The sequence below is a fragment of the Sylvia atricapilla genome, chromosome 6 (assembly GCF_009819655.1).
Source record: "Sylvia atricapilla isolate bSylAtr1 chromosome 6, bSylAtr1.pri, whole genome shotgun sequence".
Taxonomy (NCBI): Eukaryota; Metazoa; Chordata; class Aves; order Passeriformes; family Sylviidae; genus Sylvia; species Sylvia atricapilla.
Window position 1 is genome coordinate 24,172,631 of NC_089145.1, and position 22,679 is coordinate 24,195,309.

Here is a 22,679-nt window from a genome sequence, read left to right on the forward strand (position 1 = left end):
CAGCGCGCGGAGAGAGGGCAATGCTCCCCAACTTCCCATCACTCGTGCCAAGAGCTTTAAAGGAGGGAAAAGCAAACTCACCCCGCTCCATCCCCACACCCTGTCCCGCACGCCCCTGCGGCTGCGCTCAGCCGGGGTCAGCCCCTCGACCGGGCCTGGTGAGGCGGCTGCTGACGGCCCGGCGGCGGGAGGCTCTTTGGAAGCCGGTGCTCGGCCGCCTCCGTTCCGGATGCTCCAGCAGCCTACAGCCAGCCCTTGACCGGGAGCCTAGCTCCCTCCGGCGCCGATCCGCCGCCAGGTGCCGAGCGGAGTCGCAGGCACCGTTCGGAGCTCGCCCGCCCGGCGGGATCCGCCGTCCCACCGCCCGGTGCTCACCTGCGCCCGAAGAGCTTGAGGCCAGTGAAGCGCTTGTTGCTGTGGCGGCGGCCCAGCGGAGGCGGCGGCGGCGGCCCCTCCTCGGGCTCGGCGCCGCCTGACGCCCCGGAGGAGTCGGCTGCGGCTGTGGCGGCGGTGTCGGAGGAGTCGGCGGAGGGCGAACCGCCGGACGGCGGGGGCCGAGCCGCCTGCATGGCCGAGCTCCGGGCTCGGCGCCGCCGTCACGGCCGTTCAGAGCCAGGGGAGGGCACCGGGGGCGGGCGGGGGGCGCGGCCGACTCGGGCTCCCGCCCCACCGGGGCCACGGGCAGGCGGGCAGGAAGTGCGGCCGCTCACCGGTGCCACCGGCGGCCGCGCCGCCAGCGCCACCTGCCGAGCGCGGGGATCGGGCCGGCGGCGGAGCCCGTCCCGTGGCCCGGCGCCCGGCGCCGCCGCCTCAGGAAGCCGCGTGTCAGCCCCGCCGCCGCCCCGCGCTCGGAAGAGGCTCGGCGGCAGAAGCGGAGCCTCCCCCTGCCTCCGCCTCCGCCTCCCATTGTTCACCGCCGGACGGAGGGGACGGAGCCAACAGCCCGGCCGCCGCCGCCACCGCCCTCTCCGGAGACCGGCAGCCACCGGCGGCCTTGTCGCCGACGCCAGCACCGAGGCCCTTATCCAGTCCGGCGAGCGCCTGCCCCGCTTCTCCCTTAGCCCAGCCACACCGCTGGCTCAGCAGGTAGCGGCAGGGGCAGGCGCTGGCCTGCTCGCCATAGATGCCAGTCCAGGCGAAGAGCAGCTCTCCCAGCCCTCCTGTGCATGGAAAATATGCCGGCTGCGATGGCAGCTTCCCCGCTTCCCAAGGGTGCGGAGCCAGGCCGAAAGCCGGGCCTGCGGGGGCTGCCAGGACAGGGCTCTGGCTGTCCGCCGCACGGTGCTCCTGCCGACCCTTAACACCCCGAGGCAGGTGCCACTGGCAGCCTCTAACACCCGCCGTTTCCAGAAGGGCCGGTGGGGATGGGGACACACTTCCCGGCTTCCCAGAAACCGACAGCCCAGGCAAAGCAGGGCCGGCCCGCTGTGCTCACAGGCTTGGCATCGAAAGCGCTCCTGCGGCCTTCTGACATCCTGGCTGGGAGGTTGCGCTGCGCAAGCCCAGGCACTTAGAAAAGAGGAGGGGATTGCGGTCAAGGCGCTGGGCGAGCAGAGGAAGCCTTTCCCCCAGTCCCCAAATCATAGGCTGTCAACACTCGCCACAGCACCTTAGCCCCCCAACAGTAAGAGGAAGGCGGCAAAGCCCAGCTCGGTGGGTACCTTATATCTACGTCCCCCGGAGGGCTCTGGGGAACGTCCCAGGAGCGATGCCGCCACATCTGCCGCAGCATGAGCTGATGCGCCAAGCCAGCCCGGGGTTCACTCTCGCTCTTCCTCCCCCAGCAGCCGCTTTCCGGAGTCATCCCGAGGGCAGGTCCCTGGCAGTGCTCCGCCGCCCGGCCGGGGCCCCGGCTTTGTTTGCTGCACCCTCCACCTGGTTCCTCTCTCTGCACTTCCTGGAAGTGTGAGGGCGGCTGTCATCGCAGCCGGCTGTGTGGCCTTCTTCCCACGGCGCTGGCCACCTCCTCTGCTGGGTCGCCTCCAGTGAAGCCTCACACGCACCCTCAGCAAGCAGGAGCACGTCCTGGCATGCTGGGCTGCACGCCCACGAGCTGCACCTCCCTTGCTGGGTGGTTCTTTCAATGCCCCCAGACTTGAGACAGCTCCCTCTCCCAAAGCTGCCCCAGCACCGCCATGCATACCATGCATACGGCAGTGCGGTCGTCCTCCTGCCACCTACCCTGGGCCATGCACATCCTTACCCTGCAGGGTACCACAGCAGTCAAAACTCCTGGGTGTTTATGTACTCCCTATGTGGCAGGTCTGAAAACAACCTCCAGCATCTGCTCAATCTGCACTGGAGTTCATGGAAAAAATCCTTTAGTAAACCAGAAATGGGCAGTGTGAAAAGTAGAAGCATCTAGGAGGCTGCCAGCCAGGCTCCAAAGAATGGAGAAATAACCTGACTTACATCATCCATCCCCCAGTCTGAGGTGACACAGTGTAAAGATGCAGGCTTGGCCTGTCCTCACCTCCAAAAAACCCAGCTCTTCACAACCAGATGGTACTTGGTGTGCTCTGGCTCCAGGAAAGCTTCAGATCACCAAGAGGGTCTGTGGTCAGCTTCTATGGGCCAGAGAAAAGCAAGCAAGCAAAGCTAGTACTGGCAGCCTGCACAGATGGCATTTCTAAAGGGGCACATGGTCTTGCTTTAAACTCCATCATCAAAAGAAAAAAAAAAACATTGACAGACCTTGATCTCACCAGGCAAGCTCTGAAACTGAACACAACCCACTGCATTAATTACTGTGCAGAGAGGAAAAGGCAGGTCCTGGATGCCCAGCTCCAGCTCACAGATCAGGGAGGGGAGAGTTTTGTTATTGTGGAAAGGGTTCATCATCCCTGCTGCTTTGCATGCCATGATGGGTTAGTTGCATTTTCTCCCTGCCTGCAGACATTTCCCTTTCATATTTCATGCTCTGTATAGTGGTGTTGATGTCTAGTCCTTTCACCCAGGAGCATCAGGAGTACCAGGGCTTGGTGGAGCTGTTGGAGAAGTAACACACCCTGCCCTGGGGCCTTCACCATCCTCTCTGTGCTGTGTCCATGTGTCCTTTCTGTCCCTTGGTCTTAGTGCAAAACTATGGAGGAAGCCCTAGTAATCCCAGTCCTGGCTGTTCTTGGTCAGGAGACCGGAGAAGACGGACCCTGCTGCACAGGCCTCTCTGTTGGCAGCACAGGAGAGGGATGGGGATCAGTGTGCTGGATGTGAATTGGCACCGTTGTCTTGATGGTAGTTTGTGCAGCACCCTGGTACTGAAAAGCTTAAGCTGCTGCTTCAGCCAAACTCAGCAGGAGACCTGCCTGTGGGATTCATTGTGAGCAGGGATCAGATAAGGGAAGGGAGTGAGTGGCCAGGGGAGGGGATGGCTCTTGGTTCAGGGATCCCAGCTCTCCTCACCTCAGCAGTGTTTGGATGCAGGTTGGCATTGACCCTAATACTGGTTAGTGCCCCTAACCAACCTCTCTGCTGGCCTACTCGGGGAGTCCCACCCCATGGTCCCTCTGCACACCTACACCACATGCAAGCCTGAGACTGTCGTTATGTGGACAAACAGGGGAGGGAGGCTGTGTTCTGCTGCCTCAGAGAGCTAACCTGGCTTGCCTGATGTGGAAAAACCCCAGCAGGAGGAAGGGCAGGAGCATCCCCTCTGGCAGCAGCAGGGTCTTGGGTCAGTCGTGGGTGAGGGGGTGTGTCTGGTTTAAGGTGGGGCTTGGAGCTGCATTATGCCATCCCTCCCTGGCATGCTGCATGTATGTCCCTACGCAGCCAGGCTGTACCCACAAACTCAGTGTTTCTCCAAAATTGCTTCTTTGGATGTTTCTATCTCTTGTTACATGAAGTCCCGTGTCCAGTTCATCACTGCCTTGCACATAGGAACATCCAGAATGAGAGCCAGAACCGGCACTCTGCTCCAAGCACAGGGTGATGCAAACTCCAAATCCATCCCACCCCTGTGCCATGCACTGCAGCCTGTGTCTGACTGTGGGATCCAGCAGAGTTTGTCCCTGGTTCTGTAAAGAGTCGGGGCAGGGGATAGTGAGATGCTTGTCATCCCTAGCCAAAGTTTGTGAGGAGCCACCTGCTCATTTCTAGCACTTTCCTCTGGCCATGCCATCCATCTCCTCTCCCCTGCTTCACAGAGAGATGCAGAGACAGATGTCTCTGTCAGAGTGGAGCGGGCTTGGCTTGCTGGAAACGAATAGCAATTTGATTATGCTGCTCTGCAGAGCAGGGCAAACACGATTAAAAGGCCAGCAGGCAGGACTCGGAGGAAGGAGATCCCTTCACTGTCCCCTTCTCCCTGCTGACAGTGGGGGCTCTCCTTTCCTTCTTCCTCAGCCCCTGTGCTGCCCAGGCTGTCCTGGGACTTCAAAAACATCCAGAGTCCAGATCTGAAGGCAAAAGGAAGAGAAGACAGCAGAGAGTTGCAACCCTCTTCCCCTGGGCCTCTCAGGGCTCCTACCTCCCTCTCTCCAGCAGCTCCTGCCAGCCCTCCCCTCTGGTCTGCCTGCTCTCTGACCAAGCTCCCTTGCTATTTACATTGTAAAGCAGCCCCCTCTGCTCTACTCTGCGGGTTATATATAGCTCCCTGGCACAGAACAGCCTGTGAGTTGCATTAGCTGCATCCGATCTGCCAGCCGGGGACCGCGCTGAACAGCCGAGGTGCCTCACATCTCCCTAGTGGGGACAGGAGCTGGCTGGAAGGGGCACAGAGGGACACAGAGGCCCCCTCTGGTGCGTGGGCTGGTCCGGGCGCTACCTCCGGACGTGAGTGAGAGCCGAAGGGTACGAGTGTGACACCTGGCACGTCCCCAGCCCCATAGACGGAGCCTGCGGAGAGCTCGTACAGGAGCTTTTGTTCGCTTGTGGTTTCCTTTCTGGGTAAACACCCCTCTGGGCTGCGTTGCTGGGAGCAGTCGCAGTGACAAAGGCTACTGTTGAAAGCATCACCTGAAAGCAATGATGAAATTGATTGGGAGCCCACAACTGCTCAGGAGAAGTTGCAGGGTGCTGCTGGGACCTGCCACCACCTGTCCCAAGCCTCTCTGGCTCCAGGTCGCCTTTCCCTAAAGCAAAGTTCTGCCAGCCTCTAGCTTGCCCCATTCCCACTGGAGCTACCCCACTCTGGGAGCTAGAGATGATCCTGCCCCACCACAAAAACGTTGTTGGAGACACTCAAGGCAAGCAGAACCTGACTTGGGACTCCCCTTGGTGAAAGTGACAGTCTGGGAATTGAGGAACACAACCCTGGTGTTTGCTCCGGGTTTGCTGTGGTAACAGAGGGCATTGGGTCCTTCTGGCATTGCAGAGGCACCTCCCTACTGGGAAAATTGTCCCAGAATGTGCAAATCTGGTGCACAGGCCAGCATCATTAATAAGTTTGGCACGAAACTGCTACTCAAGGCCCTAAATATAACCTAAGTGCTGAGCTCTCTTCCACCCGCCCAAGGCGCCTCCATGCACCGTGGCAGCTATTTATGGAAGGAACTTTATTTCCATGGGATTAATATCATTTCTGCTCATTTCAAAACCTTTATATAGCAGCTTATGCCGCCTGCCCCTCGTGATGACTAACAGGTCCCAGCAGGAGCAGGCAGGTTGGCAGCAAGGCGACTGGGGCCTCCAACCTTCAGCTGACATTGAGGATAACTGATGCCCACAGCCCATGGAGGAGGTCCTCCAAACTTACTGAACTACAGGGTTCAGTAAGTGTCCCCAGAGCTAGTCAGCAAAGCAATGGGATTTCTGTCAGTTCCTTAGGACTTTCCCATGCTGCAGGAGGGGCACATGATGAAGCTTATTCGACCTCTGGGTAACAGCTCCACCACCACCTGACCTGCCTGAGGAAGAAGCCAGACCTGAAACTACATGGGTGTCACAGGACAGAACAAGCAGATTTCCACCCCCAGACACTTCCTCTCCCATTTCTCCTTCTATTTGCTTGGGGGTTCAAAACACAAAGTAGAGGAAGCAGCTCATCCCAAGCACCATTTCTTCCTTTGCTGCTGGCCTGCAGGATGCTGCAGCATTCCCTCCAACATTTCAGAATCCTCCGTTCTGCAAAGCCTACACTGGATAGGGCAAAGTCCCATGTGAAGAGACCCCTTGTGAAAGTTGTGTAGGACAGAGGGGCTTTGTGTAAGGGCAGCACAGGCTGGAGCATGTCAATTGAGCCACCTGATTGGGGTGGCTGAGGTGGGATGGGCAGGGTGTATAAAATCCCTAACAACCTTGGATAATTCTGGAACAAATTCAGGCTGATAATTTAGGTTGCAATATGGTCCCTTCCTCCCCTGGGGAGGCTGGAAAATTGCAGTTGGCTAATCTGTTCACAAAACGCACTGTGCACATCTGGAGAAGACAGCTAAGAGCAGAAAATTCTGCTCTGATTGGCACAATAATTCCTCATCCTCTCTGCCATCAGGGCAGAGACCCTCCCAGCCCTGCCAGGTGCCTCAGTGAGCAGCTCTGGGTATGGAATAAGGACCAGGAGGGCTGCACGTTGCCCCAGCTCCTGGCAAGGCTCAGGGACACAGGGCACCTGGGGAGGTCTCTGCCACCCCGGCTCTTCCTTGCCACCCACCACATGAATAACAAGTGCTGGGGATGAGTCAGCTTCGGGGCCCCTCCTGCTCTGCAGGCTCTAATAAGGTTTTCCATTAGTTCCCATTACTGCAGTATTAGAGAGCAATTTGCTCACAGCTTGCACTGAAGCCCTTGCAAAGGGGGAAAAAGGGCTGCTGTATATGTGAGAGTGCAGATGGGGGGTGACCAACAGCTCCTGCCCAAAATCTTCCCCCTGGCAAAGCTCTGCACCCCAGGGTCCCCAAGGCCCAGACCAGAGGCAGGAGAGCTCATCCAGCCTGTCTGTCATGGCAGTGGCCGTGGCACCAAGATCCTCCATGTCAGTTTTCCACCTGCTTGTAAACTATGTGGCACTTGCTCAGCATGGCATGACACGGTGACACGTAGCTCAAAAGGACACAGACATCTCTGTGCCAAGCCAGCTCTGGAGAACAGCAGGAATGCCGCTCCTGCTTTTTCCCCTCCTCTCAGTCCCAGACTCTCACAGTAGTCTGGGGTCAGTCCTGTAATGCTCATGTTTAGTCTGGGCGGATGCAGGGTCGTAGGATTTCTCCTCACTTACACCTGAGAGCCATTCTGCAAGGATAGGGGGTAGTAAATCATAGAAGGGATTAAACATCTTTCTGGGAAAAGAACGGACAGGGTGGGACACCAGACCTTATTTGTTGCGATAGAAGAATAGAGCTGAAGTCCTTGAGACACTGACCTAAGAAGGATTTTGAACATTATGGTTGGAGTTGGGAATAGGAGCTCATCTGAATATTATCAGGCAGTGGCTCCCATAACCCCCATGAGAGCTATGAGAGCCATTCTTCATCTCTGCCAGCTTTGCTTGGTGATAGCAGTGGTGGCTAAGCACAGGAGTTACAACAGAAGAGTCACACCAAAAGCCAGAACAGATCTCCTCTTGCTGCGAGATACCCCCAAAACACCCAGACCACTGCCTAGGAGGCATCACAGCCCCAGGATGGGAAGGGGGAGTTGGGTAGAAGGAAGATAAGGGGGTCTGCAAAGGTGATAATGAGACTGCCACTGCAGAGTGGACTGTTGCATGCAATGGGATGGACTGGACAGCTGGTTGCCTTGTCTCTGTGCTGAGATGGTTTCTGGTGGGAATGTGCTGGTGGCTGGTGGAAAGAGCCAACCCTGACCCCATGGGAGGGAGATGCCTCAGGGACAGGCCATACCAGTGCCCCAGCGCAGCCCTGACACTTGGGGACCCAGGTATTCCTACCTGTAGGAGACCTGCTTTCTGATGGCCAAGTGCAGGAACTGCTCCTCCACCTCCGCCACGGCCACTGCCCCTCTCATCTCTTCCCAAGCTGGATCCATGCTGCGGAGGCCAAAGCGTTGTGCTCGTCCAGTGCTCTCTGTATCTGCTGCTCCCCAGAGGCTTGCTGTGGCTCCCCTGGCCACCTCACCATCACTCCTGGCAGGGGAGAAGTCTCTCCAGCTCCCAGGACCTTCAGCCATGCTGGAGTGAGGTGTCTTGCTAGGCAAGGAGTCCCACTCTGACACCAGAGCTTCTTGGGCAGCCCAGTCTTGTCCCACAGGGTCCTGCAGTGCTGCTCCGCTTCACCTCCCCGGGGCTGTGGGACAATCCCAGCAAGGCTTAACACCTTGAGGGAGCACAAGCACGAGAAAAAAAATACTGTCCAACTTTTTGCAGTGGTATTTATCGGCCTCTTGAGAGCAGCTGAGTAGCTCAGACGCAGCAGCACAGCCTCCTGCCGTCTCTACTGCCCTGCCACTTTGAAGCAGAGGAATATCTGACACACACCCGGAGATGTTGGTGCTGCTCCTCAGAGGTGCTGGCACTGTGAGAGCAGCGGGGAGGGAGTGGAGAACACAGCGCTCGCTGGAGAAGCACAGTCCAGGGATAGTGATGATTGCAAGTGAGCGAAAAAGAGCTTGAATTGCTGTGTGCGAGGTCCCTCCAGGCACGTCCGTCGCTGTCCCCGGCGGCAGCAGCTGAGCGGAGCAGCAGGGAAAGGTAAGCAGCGAGAAAAGTGTCTGTGCACAAATCCTGGAACAGCTCTCAAACGACAAAGCAGAAAGTGAGCATGAGTGTGTGCTGTGTGCGTGGGGAGGGGGCTGCGGGGAGCTGTATCCAGCAGGCAGCCTGGTGTCACCTTAGAGACACTTGAAACTGGCACTTAACTCTTCGGAGTCTGGGAAGGCAGAGGAGGGTGACAACTCAGCTGCCTGCAGTCCAGTTGACACCTGCCTGCCTGCAAGGGCTGCTCAGGGAGCTGGGTCTAAACTAGACCTACTGTCAGGTGAAGTCAGGTAGCCTGGAAAACTGCATGACAACAGCAGCCCCAGCGGAGCAAAGTACCTGCTGTTGTGTCCAATCATCCAACATGGAGGACAATTGTCCAGGGACAGGGTCCCCAGCTGTGGACAGTGGTACCCATCTGAGCAGAGGTATTGCTGTAGCATGGCGTCTGTCCTTCCAGTTGGCTCACTCAGCTCCTTGACACTTAGGAGGCTACATTATTCTTGATTTATCCTTATTCAAGTCAATTTTTCTCCAATCTTGACATCCAGAGATAGAAATGACCTTTTGTTCTCTGCCCACATCAATCAGAAAAGTTGCATCATTTATTTGTCCTGGGCTGCGACTCTACTTTGTGACCCCAGTCCCAGCCCACCCTGGTGCCACAGATGTCAACTGGGGTAAGAGATCCCTTCAAAGCTCCCATATGTGCCTCATTTGTTCTGTCCCAGATTCACATGCTGTGCCTTTACCTGCTAGGCCCTGGAAAATTCAAACTTCGTGTCTGTAAGAGTCATCCCCTGCATCATGGCAAGGTCCTACAATCAGGTATTGCACAAAGAGCACCTTGCAGTCACCTGTAATCCCAGTATTTTCCCATGGAAGTCTGGCATGATGGGAGCAGGACCCTATCCTCAACCTGCTCTGACTGTTGTATACCCTTGGGAGTCATCAGGAGCATCTCATCCCGTGTGCCAGCACTCTCCATCACCTCCATGTGGCACAGTGCCACATTCCCATGCCATTTTTGACCCCAACCTGGGAAGCAGCAGGGGCTGAGGAAGTGCTGTGGCTTTCCCTGGTAACCACAGCCCACTGGCACCTCCAGTTCAAGTTACTGGACCTATGTCTGGCCCTAAAAGTCACAATGATGTCTCTCTGGCTGCGCCTCCTGGGGGATTTGTTTCTCTCAGGGGCACAGCAGCCCTCAAGCCCACTCCTCTATGGAATCGTGACTGGCAGGGAGCCCCACACCCTCCTTGCTGTGTGACTCAGCCCCTCCAGCCCCCACAGGGGTTTTGTTCTCCTTGAAAGCTGGAGTGCTGCTGGGTGAGCCCTCCCCCAGCAGCACTGTGCACAAGCACAGCTGGCCCTGGGGAAGCAGCTTCACCCTGCCTTGCTGGGGACAGAGACCTGCTTGGGAGCTTGCCAGTACTCCCTGCGTGGGTGCATGGCCCTGCTCTATGTCCTCCTGCTGCCCACACAGGCTGGAGCAAGCTGTGGAAAGGGAGAAGCAGTGGCAGCCCAGTGGCACCTGTTCTTCTCCTCATCCACAGTGAGATGCTTCTTTTCCCTGGGCTCCTCGTGGCCTAGGGAGCCTCTTGCCATGGACTATGGGAGTCACCTTCATCTGTGCCAGCTGTACTGTCAGGGCAGGACAAACATGGGCTGCCCAGGGGAGCTACAGGGGATGCAGAATGCTGGTCCTCTCTTGCTCCCACGGAATTTTGGGAAACGTCTATCTTGTCCTTTATGGTTAAAGAAGTTTGTGGCCACCAGGCTGAGGAAATGGATGGCCGGTCAGGGATGGATACGAATAGGAAGTTTGGTGAGAACAGGGTCCAGACTTCCAGGTAGGAAGGAAGGGAAAGCATTTCTTACTGGTGGATGTGTCAATGCCATAGGAAAGGGGCCTCAGGGTGGGAAGCAGAGGTCCTTATTATTATTCTCTCGGGAAACCCCTGACCCAGGCACAGCAGAGCCCTGAACTAACAATGCCTTTGGTCAAGTCAGAGTAAAGGGCTGGACAGTGGGTGCCTCCTCCATTCCCAAGGGGCCTGATCTTGCTCCACAGAAACCCTCTGCATGAGGAGGAGCTGCCAACAGAGGATTTCTACCTTTCTACCCACATGCCAGGTTGCATAGCTGTCACACAGGCAGGGCGGGCCAGATTTTATTTGTCTGGAGGAGACATTACAGGATATGCCTGCATGAGGGGATGCAATGGATTGCACAGGCTTCTGCATCTCTCTCTGCCCAACTGACTCTGTTGGATGTTTCGTGTTTCTGTCATGGATGGGGTCACCTTCACTTGGAGCTCCCTGAGGACTTGGGAAGAGCAGGGAGATGCTGCCTGAAGATGGTGGGGCTGGACAGTAGGATTGAGTCAGTGTCCTCCCGGCAGCCTTCAGCTGAGCCAGGTCACCTGCTTACCTGGTGCTCACCTGCATACCCAGGGGACATGCAGGAGAGTGTGCCCTGTGCCCTGGGTAGGGAATTTCCTTCTGTGTGGGCATGTCGGACAGTGCAATGGCATATTGGTATCTACCATAGAGACCCCATCCTTGGTTTTGCAGGCACAGGCAGGACACAAGCTTTCTAGGAAGCAGCATTTCTAGTAAAAGTAGAGCTCCATGAAGGTACAGTCGCCTTCCCTGGGCACAAGAAGAACCTCCACTCTGCTCACCTCTAAGCCCCATTTCAGCCAGCAGATTAGAAAATCAACACAGATTTGTTGCGGCAGGCCAGGTCAGCATCCATCCAGGTCTATCACTGTTAACAAGGCCCCCAGCACCTGGAGGCAGGCCACAAAACCTAAGTACTTTCTCTTTTTCTGTTGTTTTTAATTGGCCTGGTAACAGAACAATCGAGAATAATTTGTCTCTGAAATAAAAATTCACGTTCTGTTAGCAGTTTTTTGTTCAGGGCTTGTATGAATAGACAGTGCAGAGGATTCAGAGAAATGTGACCCTGAATGGGCAGAAGCCCAGCTTGTTATGGCAGAGCTCAGCTGGGGCACTTGGAGCAGACCAAGTGCAGCTTCATGAGGCTGAAGGTGACTTGTAAAGAAGGTGACTCCTGCTTTGCTAATCCTCTCAATCTGCTCCAATTAGTTGCTGTAGCCAGACTGGTAGGTGTGATTGGTTGGTGCATTTTGGGAGGCATAGCGAGGATCAAAAGATCCTAATGTGACTACTTTGAGTAGCTCAGTCTATCTGGTAGACTGCAGGATTAGGAGGATTTGTCAAGATGAAGGGAAATTTTCTCCTGATTGGAGGGGCTCTGATTGGTCTGGCTGCATACAAAGAGCCAAAGCCTGAGAACTCTTCCTGTTTACTATTTAAAGCTTCCCTCTTTCACCTGTTTTGGAGTGTGCAGACCAAAATCTCCCTGGAAAGCAATTCCCAAAGAGCTGTGTGAAGTTTCACAGGGCTGAGCAAAGCAGGGCTGAGCCCTTCCTTTGGATGAAATCTCATGAGTGCAGCAGCCCCACCTCATAGCGGGGGAAGGTGCATCGTACTGACGCAGGGTTAGGAGACTGCTTTTGGACAAGGTGCTGCAGGGAAAACATCAGATTCTCAACTAATTCTGGCCCAGGAAGAAACTGCAGGGCAAGGTCAGGCATTTTCTTGTGCTGGTGAGTGGGCAGGGGAAGGGAGCTCTGCATGGGTCTGCAAAACCACGTCAGACAACCTGCCACGGATCGCACATCAAACTCCCTCTTGGCAGTACAGACCCGGCTCAGAAGAGAGAGCTCTTGTCTATCCCAGGTGCTGTTCAATGGCCAGCTCAGTCAAAACAGCAAGGCAGCAGCTTTACTACTCTCCACAAAGAAATTATAATCTGCAGAAAGAGACCTTTGTAAGCCCCAAACCTCACGTTCTGCTGTGGCATAGTCCTGCTCTACCAGCCCAGCCAGAGGTGGGAGACACGTTATAGCATCTCTGAAAGGAGCTCCTGCTTGGGCTGCTTTCCAGACATGGAGGGCTGACTGCAAGGAGTTGCTTCAATGGCCAGATTCTAATGAACCCGCTTGAAGCTTGCTAGAAAATGAAAATTTGTTTTCTAGACCCCCTGTTGCTTTGTGTTTCACACAAAATCAGGACAAAACCTACCAGTTTTTGCATATGTAAATGGACTGTCAGAGGTACAGGCTGACAGCCAGGACCCAGGTCATTGCCCATTTGAGTGCAGTTGCTGCTTTTACAGTTAATCAAAAGATCTAGGTGTTTTTTTCAGACAGGATAGGACCATCATGCTATGAACTATTTCTTTTTTGTACAAACCCCTGCAGAGCCTCATCATTGAAGTAGCTCTTTGCTCCTCATATACTTTCTTCTATTATCTTCCTCCTTCCAAGAGGATGATAGTGGTATTTCAAGGGGGGAGAAGAAATGGAGGCAGAAAAGTTCTGACTTGTTCAGAACTGCAGAAGAAATTACAATGACAGTGCTGCTGGAAATAAAACATGAAAGTTTGTTTCTAAGCCCTGACATGGAGCATGAAGTCCCAGTACTGAACCAGCTTTGCGTGTTGCCAGGGAATGGGAAGGGAGCAGGAGTTGAGGAGCTGTGCATGTGGGCTGGAATGACCACCATGCCTCAATGAAAGCACCTGGTAACCCGGGGCTGATGCTGCATCTTTTTATTTTATTTTTATTTTGCTTCATAAAGCAAATGCAGAGCAAGTGATAGAAGGAGGAGAAAGGGTGGCTTGAAAACAAAACAAAACAAAGCCCACAAAAAAAATCTAAGAGGGAAGAAGCAGCTGCTGGAGTATAAGTAGAAAGTGAGCTGCCACAAGAAAGAAGTTCATAGATGCCAAGCCCGCACTAATTCTTAATAAAATACAATACTGAAAATAGGATCTGAGAGTCTCCAAAATACAATATCTTAAGGGATCGGCAATAATACAAAATAAGTTTCATTATGTACAAACGAGTTCTGCTCTTGATCTCTGTACAACGGTGGGAGTGGGAGGCATGGGGACATGCTCAGTGGAAGTGTTGGGGTGGAGGAGGGTGTGCTTGGGCCCGGCAGTGGTTCTTTGTGCTGGGGTGGAGGTGGAGGATGGGGATTGCAGTGGTATCTGGTGACCAGCGGGTCCCATGGGGACAGCAGAGCAATGCTGAAAGCTTTCCTCTTCAGCACCCCATAGGCCACGCATGCACAATTGCAGCCAGCTGTGTCCAAATTTTCCTAAATGACTTGGAGAGGCAAAACCAATTTTCAATAGGGAGAAAAGAAGGATGTGAGGGCCCTTCCCTCACCTCAGTCCTTGAGCAAGAGCCATCCCATCCTTCCTCAACAGGAGCCTTCTCCACTCCCAGCCTGGGGAAAGAGGAGAGGCTGGGGCAGTGCAGAGTGAATTCAGGATGAGAAACAAGCAGAAGAGAAGCCCGCTGTGAGACCTGGCAGAGTGCACAGGGACTTCCATGTTACACATGGGGCAATCTGCCACATCCCAGATCTCTGACACTTGTGTCCCACATTGTCCTTCCATCAAATGGCAGCTGAGGGAATGGAGTGAAGAGACACTTCTGCCTTTTTGCAGGACTTTTGCTGGAGGAAGAAAGATCAGAAATGGGTGTCTGGGTGCTGAAGAGGATGGCATAGGCTTGAGATGATGTCACTTCAACACCAAACTTGGCAAGTCTGGCCTGAGAGTGGTATGGCAAGAGTTTGCCATCTTTGCTGTCAGCATTTAGAAAGAAAAGGTCTAAAACTGTCTTTGGTGACCTTGGCCAATTCCAACATACCACCTCTTTCCTGACAGATGTACCTGTCTCCAGAAATGCCAGTATGTCCTCAGTGGCTTTCACAACACTATTGTGCACACAGAGGATGTGAAGGGAATGATGGCTAATCTGACAGCCCTCTAATGGGTTATAGAGCTCTCCATGGTAGTTCCTAGGAAGACCCCAATTAGGCATGAAGCAGAATCAGGGATGGAGAGCTGGGATGGGGGTTGGGTTATGGGAATGTATTTTTCCCACTCACTCACTCACTCTCAAAGGGAAAGGCCTGCAGAATGGAAACTGAGAAGACCACTGACCTGGTTTGCACTGTAGGGCCCAAGCTGGGAACAGAAAGAAAAATACCACCCCTGCCAAAACAGGGGTGCTAAGGGTGGGGAGAAGTGGGTTGTGAGGGAAAGTTATTCTCTCTTTCAGAGCTCTGGTTACCAGAAGCTGCTGGCTAATTTTTATGGTGATTTATCTGTCTGGGTCTCTCTCCCCCACTCCGTTTGTGTGCAGATCTTTGCAGATAGTTGGTGTTGAAGTTACGTAGGCATGTCCATCAAGAGAAAACTAGAGCAAGGAAGAACTAGGTTTTCTCTCAATGGAAGCAGAAATATACTAACATATGGAGGGCAAGGAATGAGCTCAAACTCTCCAGAGCCATCTCTCCAGCACCAATATCACCCACTCCTAAAACCCTCAGGCAAGACAGTAAATCCAGCACTTTCTCTCTCCTTCAGGTGCATCTGATGTAGCCAAGGGGTACACATGTGGTGACAGCCCCCTTGGTCTGGAGGCTTTGGGGAGTGAGCTGAATAGTTTGTGGGCTTCCCCTGATCTCCCTCCTGTCCAAGGTGGGCCCACATCCATAGGGTAGTGCTCATTTAAGCAGGAGGTAAGGCCAGAGAAGAGGGAGTCTCAGGGCTTCTCCAGACACTTATTGCTGGTTCTGGCAGTCCTGTGACTCCCCTCAGAGAGATCAGCACTAATGGAGATGATGGGGAAGGGGAGGAGCTGAACCCAAGGCCAGTTTAGGAGTGTCTAAATGCAGTGTCCTCTCCTGCCAAGTCCCCTCAGTTGCTTGGTGAGGAGGGAATCCTGCAATCAGACAGATGAGGCCTTGAGGTCCAGCAGCTGCTACAAGAATTCAGTTGTCTCACTGGAGCTTGTCTCCCTGAGGAAAAGAAAAGACAAGGCATCAGTCAAGGTTCATTGTAGCCTCCTATGCAAATTCACCTCTATGTGTGCCCAGCTAGTTTGCTCTGACTAGGACAAACTCTTTCCCCAGGCCACTAAATGGAACACAAACCTTGGACCATCTGAGTCATCCAGCCCTCCACATCTTTATGCAAGTGGGACACTGCTTTATGGGCAAACTTTTGCTCTAGAAAATAAACTTGTACTTATGCTCCCTGCCAGCACGGGCCTCCTCCAGCCACTGCCTGTCCTGGGCAGCTCAGCTGTCCTTAGCTTGCAGCAGAGGGTATGGGCATGCCTGCTGCTTTACCCCCAGACACCATGCTGTGTTTTGGGCTCAGAAGGTAGCCCCACCTGCTTACCTCTCATGGAATTGCTCTTTGAGGTCGCTAAGAGTTGGGTCAGTTCGGTTCTGGTCAGGACCCCCCTGGGTTTTGCTCAGATATTTAGCCGTCTCATGTGTCCTGGCCAGATGAGGCCTTCCCTCCTCAGACTGCCTTTTTTTGGCCTCCCACCCCTCAGGATGGTCCATGGTTAGAAAGGAGCTATAGCTCTCTTCTAAGGAGCCAGCACCCTCATCATAGAAAAGGAGGCTCCGTGACTGAACTGGAAAAAAGGAGAGCATTGGTTAATAGTGAGGACAAGGTCTTGCAGTGGATGTAAGTCATGATGGTGGCTTCAGCACATGCTCACCCAGCTTTGTCCATGTGTAACTGTGCAGGATACCCTCCTCCACCCAGCTTCATGAAGCAAATGCCCCCCTGGACACACAACCTCTTCAGAAGACAACCAGTCTGCCCTGGGACTTTTCCCTCATATTACTTCCTTTGACACTTGACATGTTTTGGGACAATGGTTAGCACAGGATGACAACAGGACCAACAAGGAGCTGTTACGGAGTTTTGATTAGGAGTCTTCCCTTGCCACAGTCCCAGCATGTGGGGTAGGCACAGAGGCGAGGATGCCTCACCAGGGAGTGTCGAGAGAAGGGCTGGAAATTGTTTGGCAAGTTGAAATGGAGGAACCACATTAGACTCACTTTTACTAGTTGTGTAAATGTCTGGTGCTGGTGTTGCTTTTACTGTTTGTGATGCTGAAGAGAATTCAGGGAGACAGGGCATCAGGGATCCCAGGATCAGAACGAAGCAGAGTGCCAGCACCTGGAAAGAAGATCAGCACAGAGTCAGTGCCACTAGTCATGAAGAAACACTCCCCCCACAGCACAACAACATGAGGCTGTGTAAGAAGATCTGGTCAGATTGGCAACTGGAGGATACCTGTTGCAAAGAAGGGAAGTCAGAAACTTCCTCTTGCTTTATTTTCAGTATTTCTGGTTCAATTGTGAGAACTTGCTTGTTCTATTAAGGAGAGATAGTGGAATGCATAGCTGAGAAACAAGCTGAAAAGAAGGGAGACTCAACAAAAGGGACAAACTCTGCCTTTACTAAAGGGAACCTAACCATTGGCTTAGCAGGAGTTGTTGTGGGCTGTAAAGAAAACAAGCCCACTGGGAGAAATCTGTGAGGTACTACACACAGAGCAAAGTGAAGCTACTATTCATGCAAGGACAGAAATGACAGCAGAACTCAGTTGCCTAATATCTGATAGTAAATATGCAGAATTCTAGGAAAGGGTTAAATTTATGCTTGATGTGTAGATATGCAGGACCATGTGCCAGTGCCTTCTGCTATCAGGCAGACAAGTCAGAGCTACTAGGCAGTGATAACACGAGAAAGGTATGTGAAATCTCCCCTGAAATCCCCCTCAGGTAGGTCTGGAGCTATCTGGAAATTCTGCCACGACACTAAGGCTTCAGAGTGAAATGCCAGTGCTGATCGTAAGGCACTCTGTAGAGCTTAGGGAACTGGCAGTACAGAGCAAGAAGGCACATACAGGAAATGGTACAGAGCCGAATTATTGAACACTCAAGCACCATGCATGGTCTGTGACTACCTGCTGCCAGCTCAGTGCTCAAACTGAGCAGCCAAAGAGGTGACACATCTGTTGGTGATTTCTCCTACCTATGTATAAACTAGCAGATTTGTTCTGGGTGGGTGCCTGTGGGGACAGCCAGCAATTGCTTGACTGCTTTTCAGAAGTCACCTATTTTGGAATACCTGTGCCTAAATAACGCACAGAAGCTGGTACATCAAGGTAATTTTGACCACCAGTGGATTCCAGGAGACGTGGAAGAAGAAATCGTAACATGGGGATACTATGTTATGTAAAGAAGGATGTATAAAGGAGTCCAGACTTCTCATGGCTGGTTTTAAAGCAAGGACATTAAATGAAGGAAGCATAGCTGCTGTCTAAGCACGTCATATCAGGCACATGAAGAATTTATAATCCTTATTTGACAAAAACAGAGGAAAAAATAAATTCTGAATATATGTTGCTTGGAATTATCACAGCCAAACACACAACTTGGAGAAAAGGGAGCCAGCCCTGTAAAGTCTGTTCTTTCCTTCAAAAATAAACCAGTCTTTTTGGGCTGAGAAAGAGCAGTATACTTAACATCTTGCTTTAACGTGGCTTTCAGCTGGGGATTTGCAAAACAGCACTGTTTTTACTCTGTTTTGTTTCAGGTTAACTCTGATGCTCTGATTCACTTCTAGTTCAAACTCTACAAGACTTCATAACAGTAACACTTGGCTTGATTCTGAGTAACACTTATGTCACAGCTTCTGACCATCTCATTATTTGACATCTTAAAATTGACGGAAATTAAGCTAGAGAAAACTACTGCAAAGCCATTTGGAAAGGTGGAGGCAAAATTAATAATAATAAAAAAGACATACTGAGAGTGTATTTATCAAAGGGTTCACTGTCAAACTGTGAGGAAGTAGCAGATGGAGTAGCAGAGATATGTTACAGATCTGGCAAGATTCATCCTTTTTGAGCTTGACTTAAATGATGGACTGTATCAAACTGCAGATGGGAGAGACTGCAAGCAAGACTGGCTTTTGGTCAGTATTCAAATTTGGAATGCTCTTGACCATGGGAAGAAGTGGTCCAAGAGAACAGTGGGAAAATCTATACAGACAAATGTGGAGACCTGCTGAGAGCTCTGAGATGGAAGGAGTGATTAATAGGGCAAATACATCAGTGGCTACGTGTCTCAGCTGTTCTACAGAACAGGCTCTGGGAGTTAAACTGATGCATAAGATGTGTCCAGTGTCACTTTGCAAAGGACGAATCTCAGCCCAAGCATTATGAACAGGCTTTCTGGCTGGATTTGTACTGGCCTTCTGGTGGAACACTATGCCCAACTTTGGGCCTTATACTTCCAAGAAAATTCAGGGCCATCAGAGAAAGTCTGGACGCAGTGATTCAGTAACTCAGCCTTCAAGGGAAGACTGAAATCTGGTGATTTAGCAGACCAGACTAAAGAGAGTTGCTCAAAACCAAGAGTTTTCAAGCTGCACAAAGGGAGAATAAACAGATCTTGCTTACAGGGGGCAGAAGTTCTAATAGGCTGAAGCTGCTGCAAGGAAGATTGAGATGAGACAGCAGGAAAGCTTTATCTGAGAAAGATAACACAGCACTGTAATGGTTTGCCTGAGGAGGGTGAGGACTGCTCACCACTGGAGGCCTTCAAGAAGTGGAAGTATGAATATTCAGCAGCAATGAGACACGGCTAAAGAAGAAGGGTAGCCTGCTCTGCTCCCATGCTGCAAGACACAATGATTCTACATATCTGTCATGATAAGGAATGCTGTATATAAAAATGGAAAATGAGAACTCAGAGGCTTGTGAAAGGAACTGGTCAAAGACAGGAAAGCAAATTACAAATTCTTGAAATGCTTCAAAGCTAGGAAGTCTGAGAGAGTAGATGTGTGGGCTCGGATGCCTGCAACAAAGGGAGCAGCAAGGAGACATAAGGCATTGTTGGGAAGCTAAATTAGATATTATTTCAGCCTGTAGCACAGGGGATATCTGAAAGGCACCTCTTCTAGACTTGTTTATTCCAGGTAGTATCAGTGAAGAACTGGAGCCAGGGGTGCTCTGATGAGCTGCTGCATTAAGGAGCAATGAGTCACTGGGCTCAGCTGGGTCACACCCAAAAATGTGGAAAGAACTTGGGAATGAAGACAGAGAGCAGGGAAAAAAAAAGACTGTCATTAAAATCCAGTCTGACATGGGGGCAGCAAAGAGTAGCAAAAGGTTGAGCAGATTTTGAAAGGAGGAAGTACTTGAAATTACAGAGCAGGGGCGGGCTCTGGAACCAAGCAAACCCACTGAACCAGGACCAAAAAACAATCCCTCAGGACACTCAGGGTGCTGACAAAGTGGGGCAAGTACGTCACCATCTGTTTGTATTTTGTAACTGCTAACAGTACAGAAGTGATAACCAGATATAGATAACTAACTCTGACAAATTTGTCATGAGCTACTATGACAGTCCTGCAAAGACATCGAAGGGGTGAAGATTAGATTTTTACTACAGATCAGAAACTTTTCCGCAAGGAAAAAAAAAAAAAAAAAGAGAGAGAATTAGCAATTGACTCTATTTATGGCTACACACTGGCATGCCCTAAAACTACTCAATGAAGCCAATATTTATTAACCATGATCCTCCACTATGAGGCAAACAGGGATTACCAAAACAACAGACAACCCTGAATTATTATGGTTAGTTGAAAAGACAAAAAGAATTCCAGCTGGATTTAACAAAGCTTATGTGCAGGCATAGCAAGAATAAATGCCATTTCTTGCTGATAAACACAAGGTAATGCCCACTGGGATGAATACTTGGAGTGTTCATCTGCCCTGCTGAGTTAAACATTAAGCATTACCAGCTCAGCAAAAGAAAACTCTGCCCATTATGATGGAAGCTCAATGAAAATTTTTGCTGAATGGCTAATAGCTAATGAAAAGCAAACAAAGTGCTTTTTTTGCCCAAAGAAGAAGGCAGTGAAAATGGAGGAATTATTCTAATGTTGTTGCATAAATAACTGATGTATGTATGACACAGGGCCCCGCTCTAGTGACTATAACACAAAAGGAAAGAGCAGATGTAACTGACAACAGAGCTGGGCAGCAGGGAAGAGGGCAGAGACAGGCAATCAACAAAGCTGTCTGGAGAAGCATGGCCAGTAAGGAAGACGGAAATGAAGCTTATACCATTAGACAGGTCCCAGTCTGCGTGGAAGCCATTTTATAAGGTCTGGAGACTTTCCCAGCTACCAGAGCCTGAAGTTTCTGTAACTGCTGGAGCAGAGTCCTGTGATAGGAAACAATGCATATCAAAACTTAATAAGGAGGTAGAAGCCAGTAAGTGAGCCAAGAATACCACTACCCACTTCATATTGTACCTTGATTTTCCCTTCTTTTGAAAACAAGTATCTCCCCTTTCCTGTATATTGCTTAAGCTCTCTGACCAAACAGGCCTGGGAAAGAAGAAACAAAAAAGGGTCTTATCTGTGGGTCCACCACCACCTTCACTGCAGCTACCCACTATTATGAATGACCCATTAATTTAGGACTCCTGGGTGCCTGAAAGCCCAGCCAGTCAATTCCCAGAGCAGTGGAGAGCCAGTGTACCATGAAAACCAAGCTCTGGCATGGAGGCGGGACCTTGTAGACAGGCCAAACCTTCAGCACAGGCTTGCCTCAGAGACTTCACTCAGAGACACATACTGTGAAGCTCGACCTGTGCCCCAAACTGTAGTGGAGGGAGAAATAAGAAACAGTTGTGATTCCCTTGAGCTTCTTCAGTCTTGGCAAATTCTGCAGAGGGATGTAGGCAAAGCCAAATCTTGAGTTCAGCAATTAATTAATTCTCTGATTGCCCTGGCTGAAACACATGCTGAGGTCTCTCTGCCCCATTTAACTGTTCATGGGCATTTGCACATATAACACAAAAGTGGTAGATGTTAACAAGAGCTACTGAACCCCTCCACTGAGCTGGTGAAGGAACCTGGGATAAGGGAGACTACAGAGCGCACAGTTCCCAAGAGTTGCATATTATTGAAATGGAGACTATTGCTGACTTTCCCTCTGGGAGCACTGACTGTTCTCCACAAGTATATTTGAGCTTTCATAAAATGCCAGATCCTGGAACCAGGAGATTCTAGGGGAATCCTGGCTTTATCCCTTTCCAAATCCTGTTTTGCTCCCTGTGCATGTGGAGAGAAGCACAGAGTGTCCCACTGGCAGTGCTCAAAAACCAAACCAAATTAGAAAGAATACAATGTGTATTTTGGGAGGGGGCGGGGGGGGGGGGGTTGGAAATCTCTTGGCTTTTAGGCCAGTGTCCTGATTTTTCAGGGTGGGGCTCACTTTTTCAGCAGCAGGGCTGCCCACATTCCCAGAGAGGCTGGGGGGCAAGATGTGCCCCATACATGAGAGCAGCTGGGCAGCTGTATCTCTGGCAGACAGAAGACCTCTGGCTCTCGCACACCTCAGCCAGACCATGCCTGGCAACCTCCAGTCCCAGCACCAGTGTCAGGCCTGGAAGCCAAGTCACTGCACTCATGTCATGGATGGGAGGAAGGTGTGCAGTGGAGCCTCTAGGAGTACTCCATGAACTGTCTTGGCAGCAGAGGAGTGAGTGAGGAACTAGCTCTCTGGCTGTGGTTCTCCCCTTCAATTCAAGCTCATCTAAATGGAGCTATAGAGACAAGCATCCCCTGGAGTTTACCCTGCCCTTGCTCACACCTGTTGTGCCCATAAGAGGGGGTAGAGCTAGGCTCTTTTCTAGCTCCAGCTGTCCATCCCCACTGCAGGGTGGAAGTCTTCATTATTTGCTTCCAAGGAAGCAAATTCCTTTGGTGATTGGTTGGCCAGCTCTGCACAGTAGAAGTGCTCACCAGAGTTTTGAGTGGGGAAACCCAGAGCCTTGGGTGAGAGGACTTTGGGGCTATGGGAGCAAGCTTGCTTCTTTCAGGTGAGCAGTAGCAGCAGATGAGACAGAGACTCTTTGGGCTTGCTTTGCCCACAAGAAGCTGAGAAAGGGCTGGAACACCACATGAACAAGAAATTGCCCTGGATTTGTGGGAGCTGAGATCTCTACTTTTATTAGAAGAATCGGCTTTCCCTGTATTCATCGAATCAGCCACAATATGCCCAGGGCTTTGTATTTCTCTGAAGAACCCAAAAGCAGAAACAGTGGGTCTGAGAGGCTGGTGTGAGGGGCCTCCCTTAATGCAT

The 22,679-nt window shown here is 51.8% G+C and overlaps 3 protein-coding genes across 4 annotated transcripts in view; 1 reads left to right on the forward strand and 2 right to left on the reverse strand.

Annotated features, from left to right (window-relative positions):
- Positions 1-589, reverse strand: part of DGKZ (diacylglycerol kinase zeta) — a 46,414-nt gene extending 45,825 nt beyond the window's left edge. Inside the window, exon 1 of the mRNA XM_066321176.1 lies at positions 376-589. Within this exon, the coding sequence (XP_066177273.1) occupies positions 376-569 (194 nt within the window). The 5' untranslated portion in view covers positions 570-589. The remainder of the gene's footprint in view (positions 1-375) is intronic.
- The window catches only part of PHF21A (PHD finger protein 21A), a 508,751-nt gene that overhangs the window by 272,647 nt on the left and 213,425 nt on the right, over positions 1-22,679 (forward strand). The gene's annotated exons all lie outside the window — the stretch shown is intronic.
- The window catches only part of CREB3L1 (cAMP responsive element binding protein 3 like 1), a 45,464-nt gene continuing 36,004 nt past the window's right edge, over positions 13,220-22,679 (reverse strand). For both annotated transcript variants that reach the window (XM_066321178.1, XM_066321177.1), the window contains exons 9-12: positions 20,652-20,751; positions 16,567-16,687; positions 15,890-16,133; positions 13,220-15,504 (exon numbers count right to left, since the gene is read on the reverse strand). In XM_066321178.1, the coding sequence (XP_066177275.1) occupies positions 15,468-15,504; positions 15,890-16,133; positions 16,567-16,687; positions 20,652-20,751 (502 nt within the window). In that variant the 3' untranslated portion in view covers positions 13,220-15,467. The remainder of the gene's footprint in view (positions 15,505-15,889; positions 16,134-16,566; positions 16,688-20,651; positions 20,752-22,679) is intronic.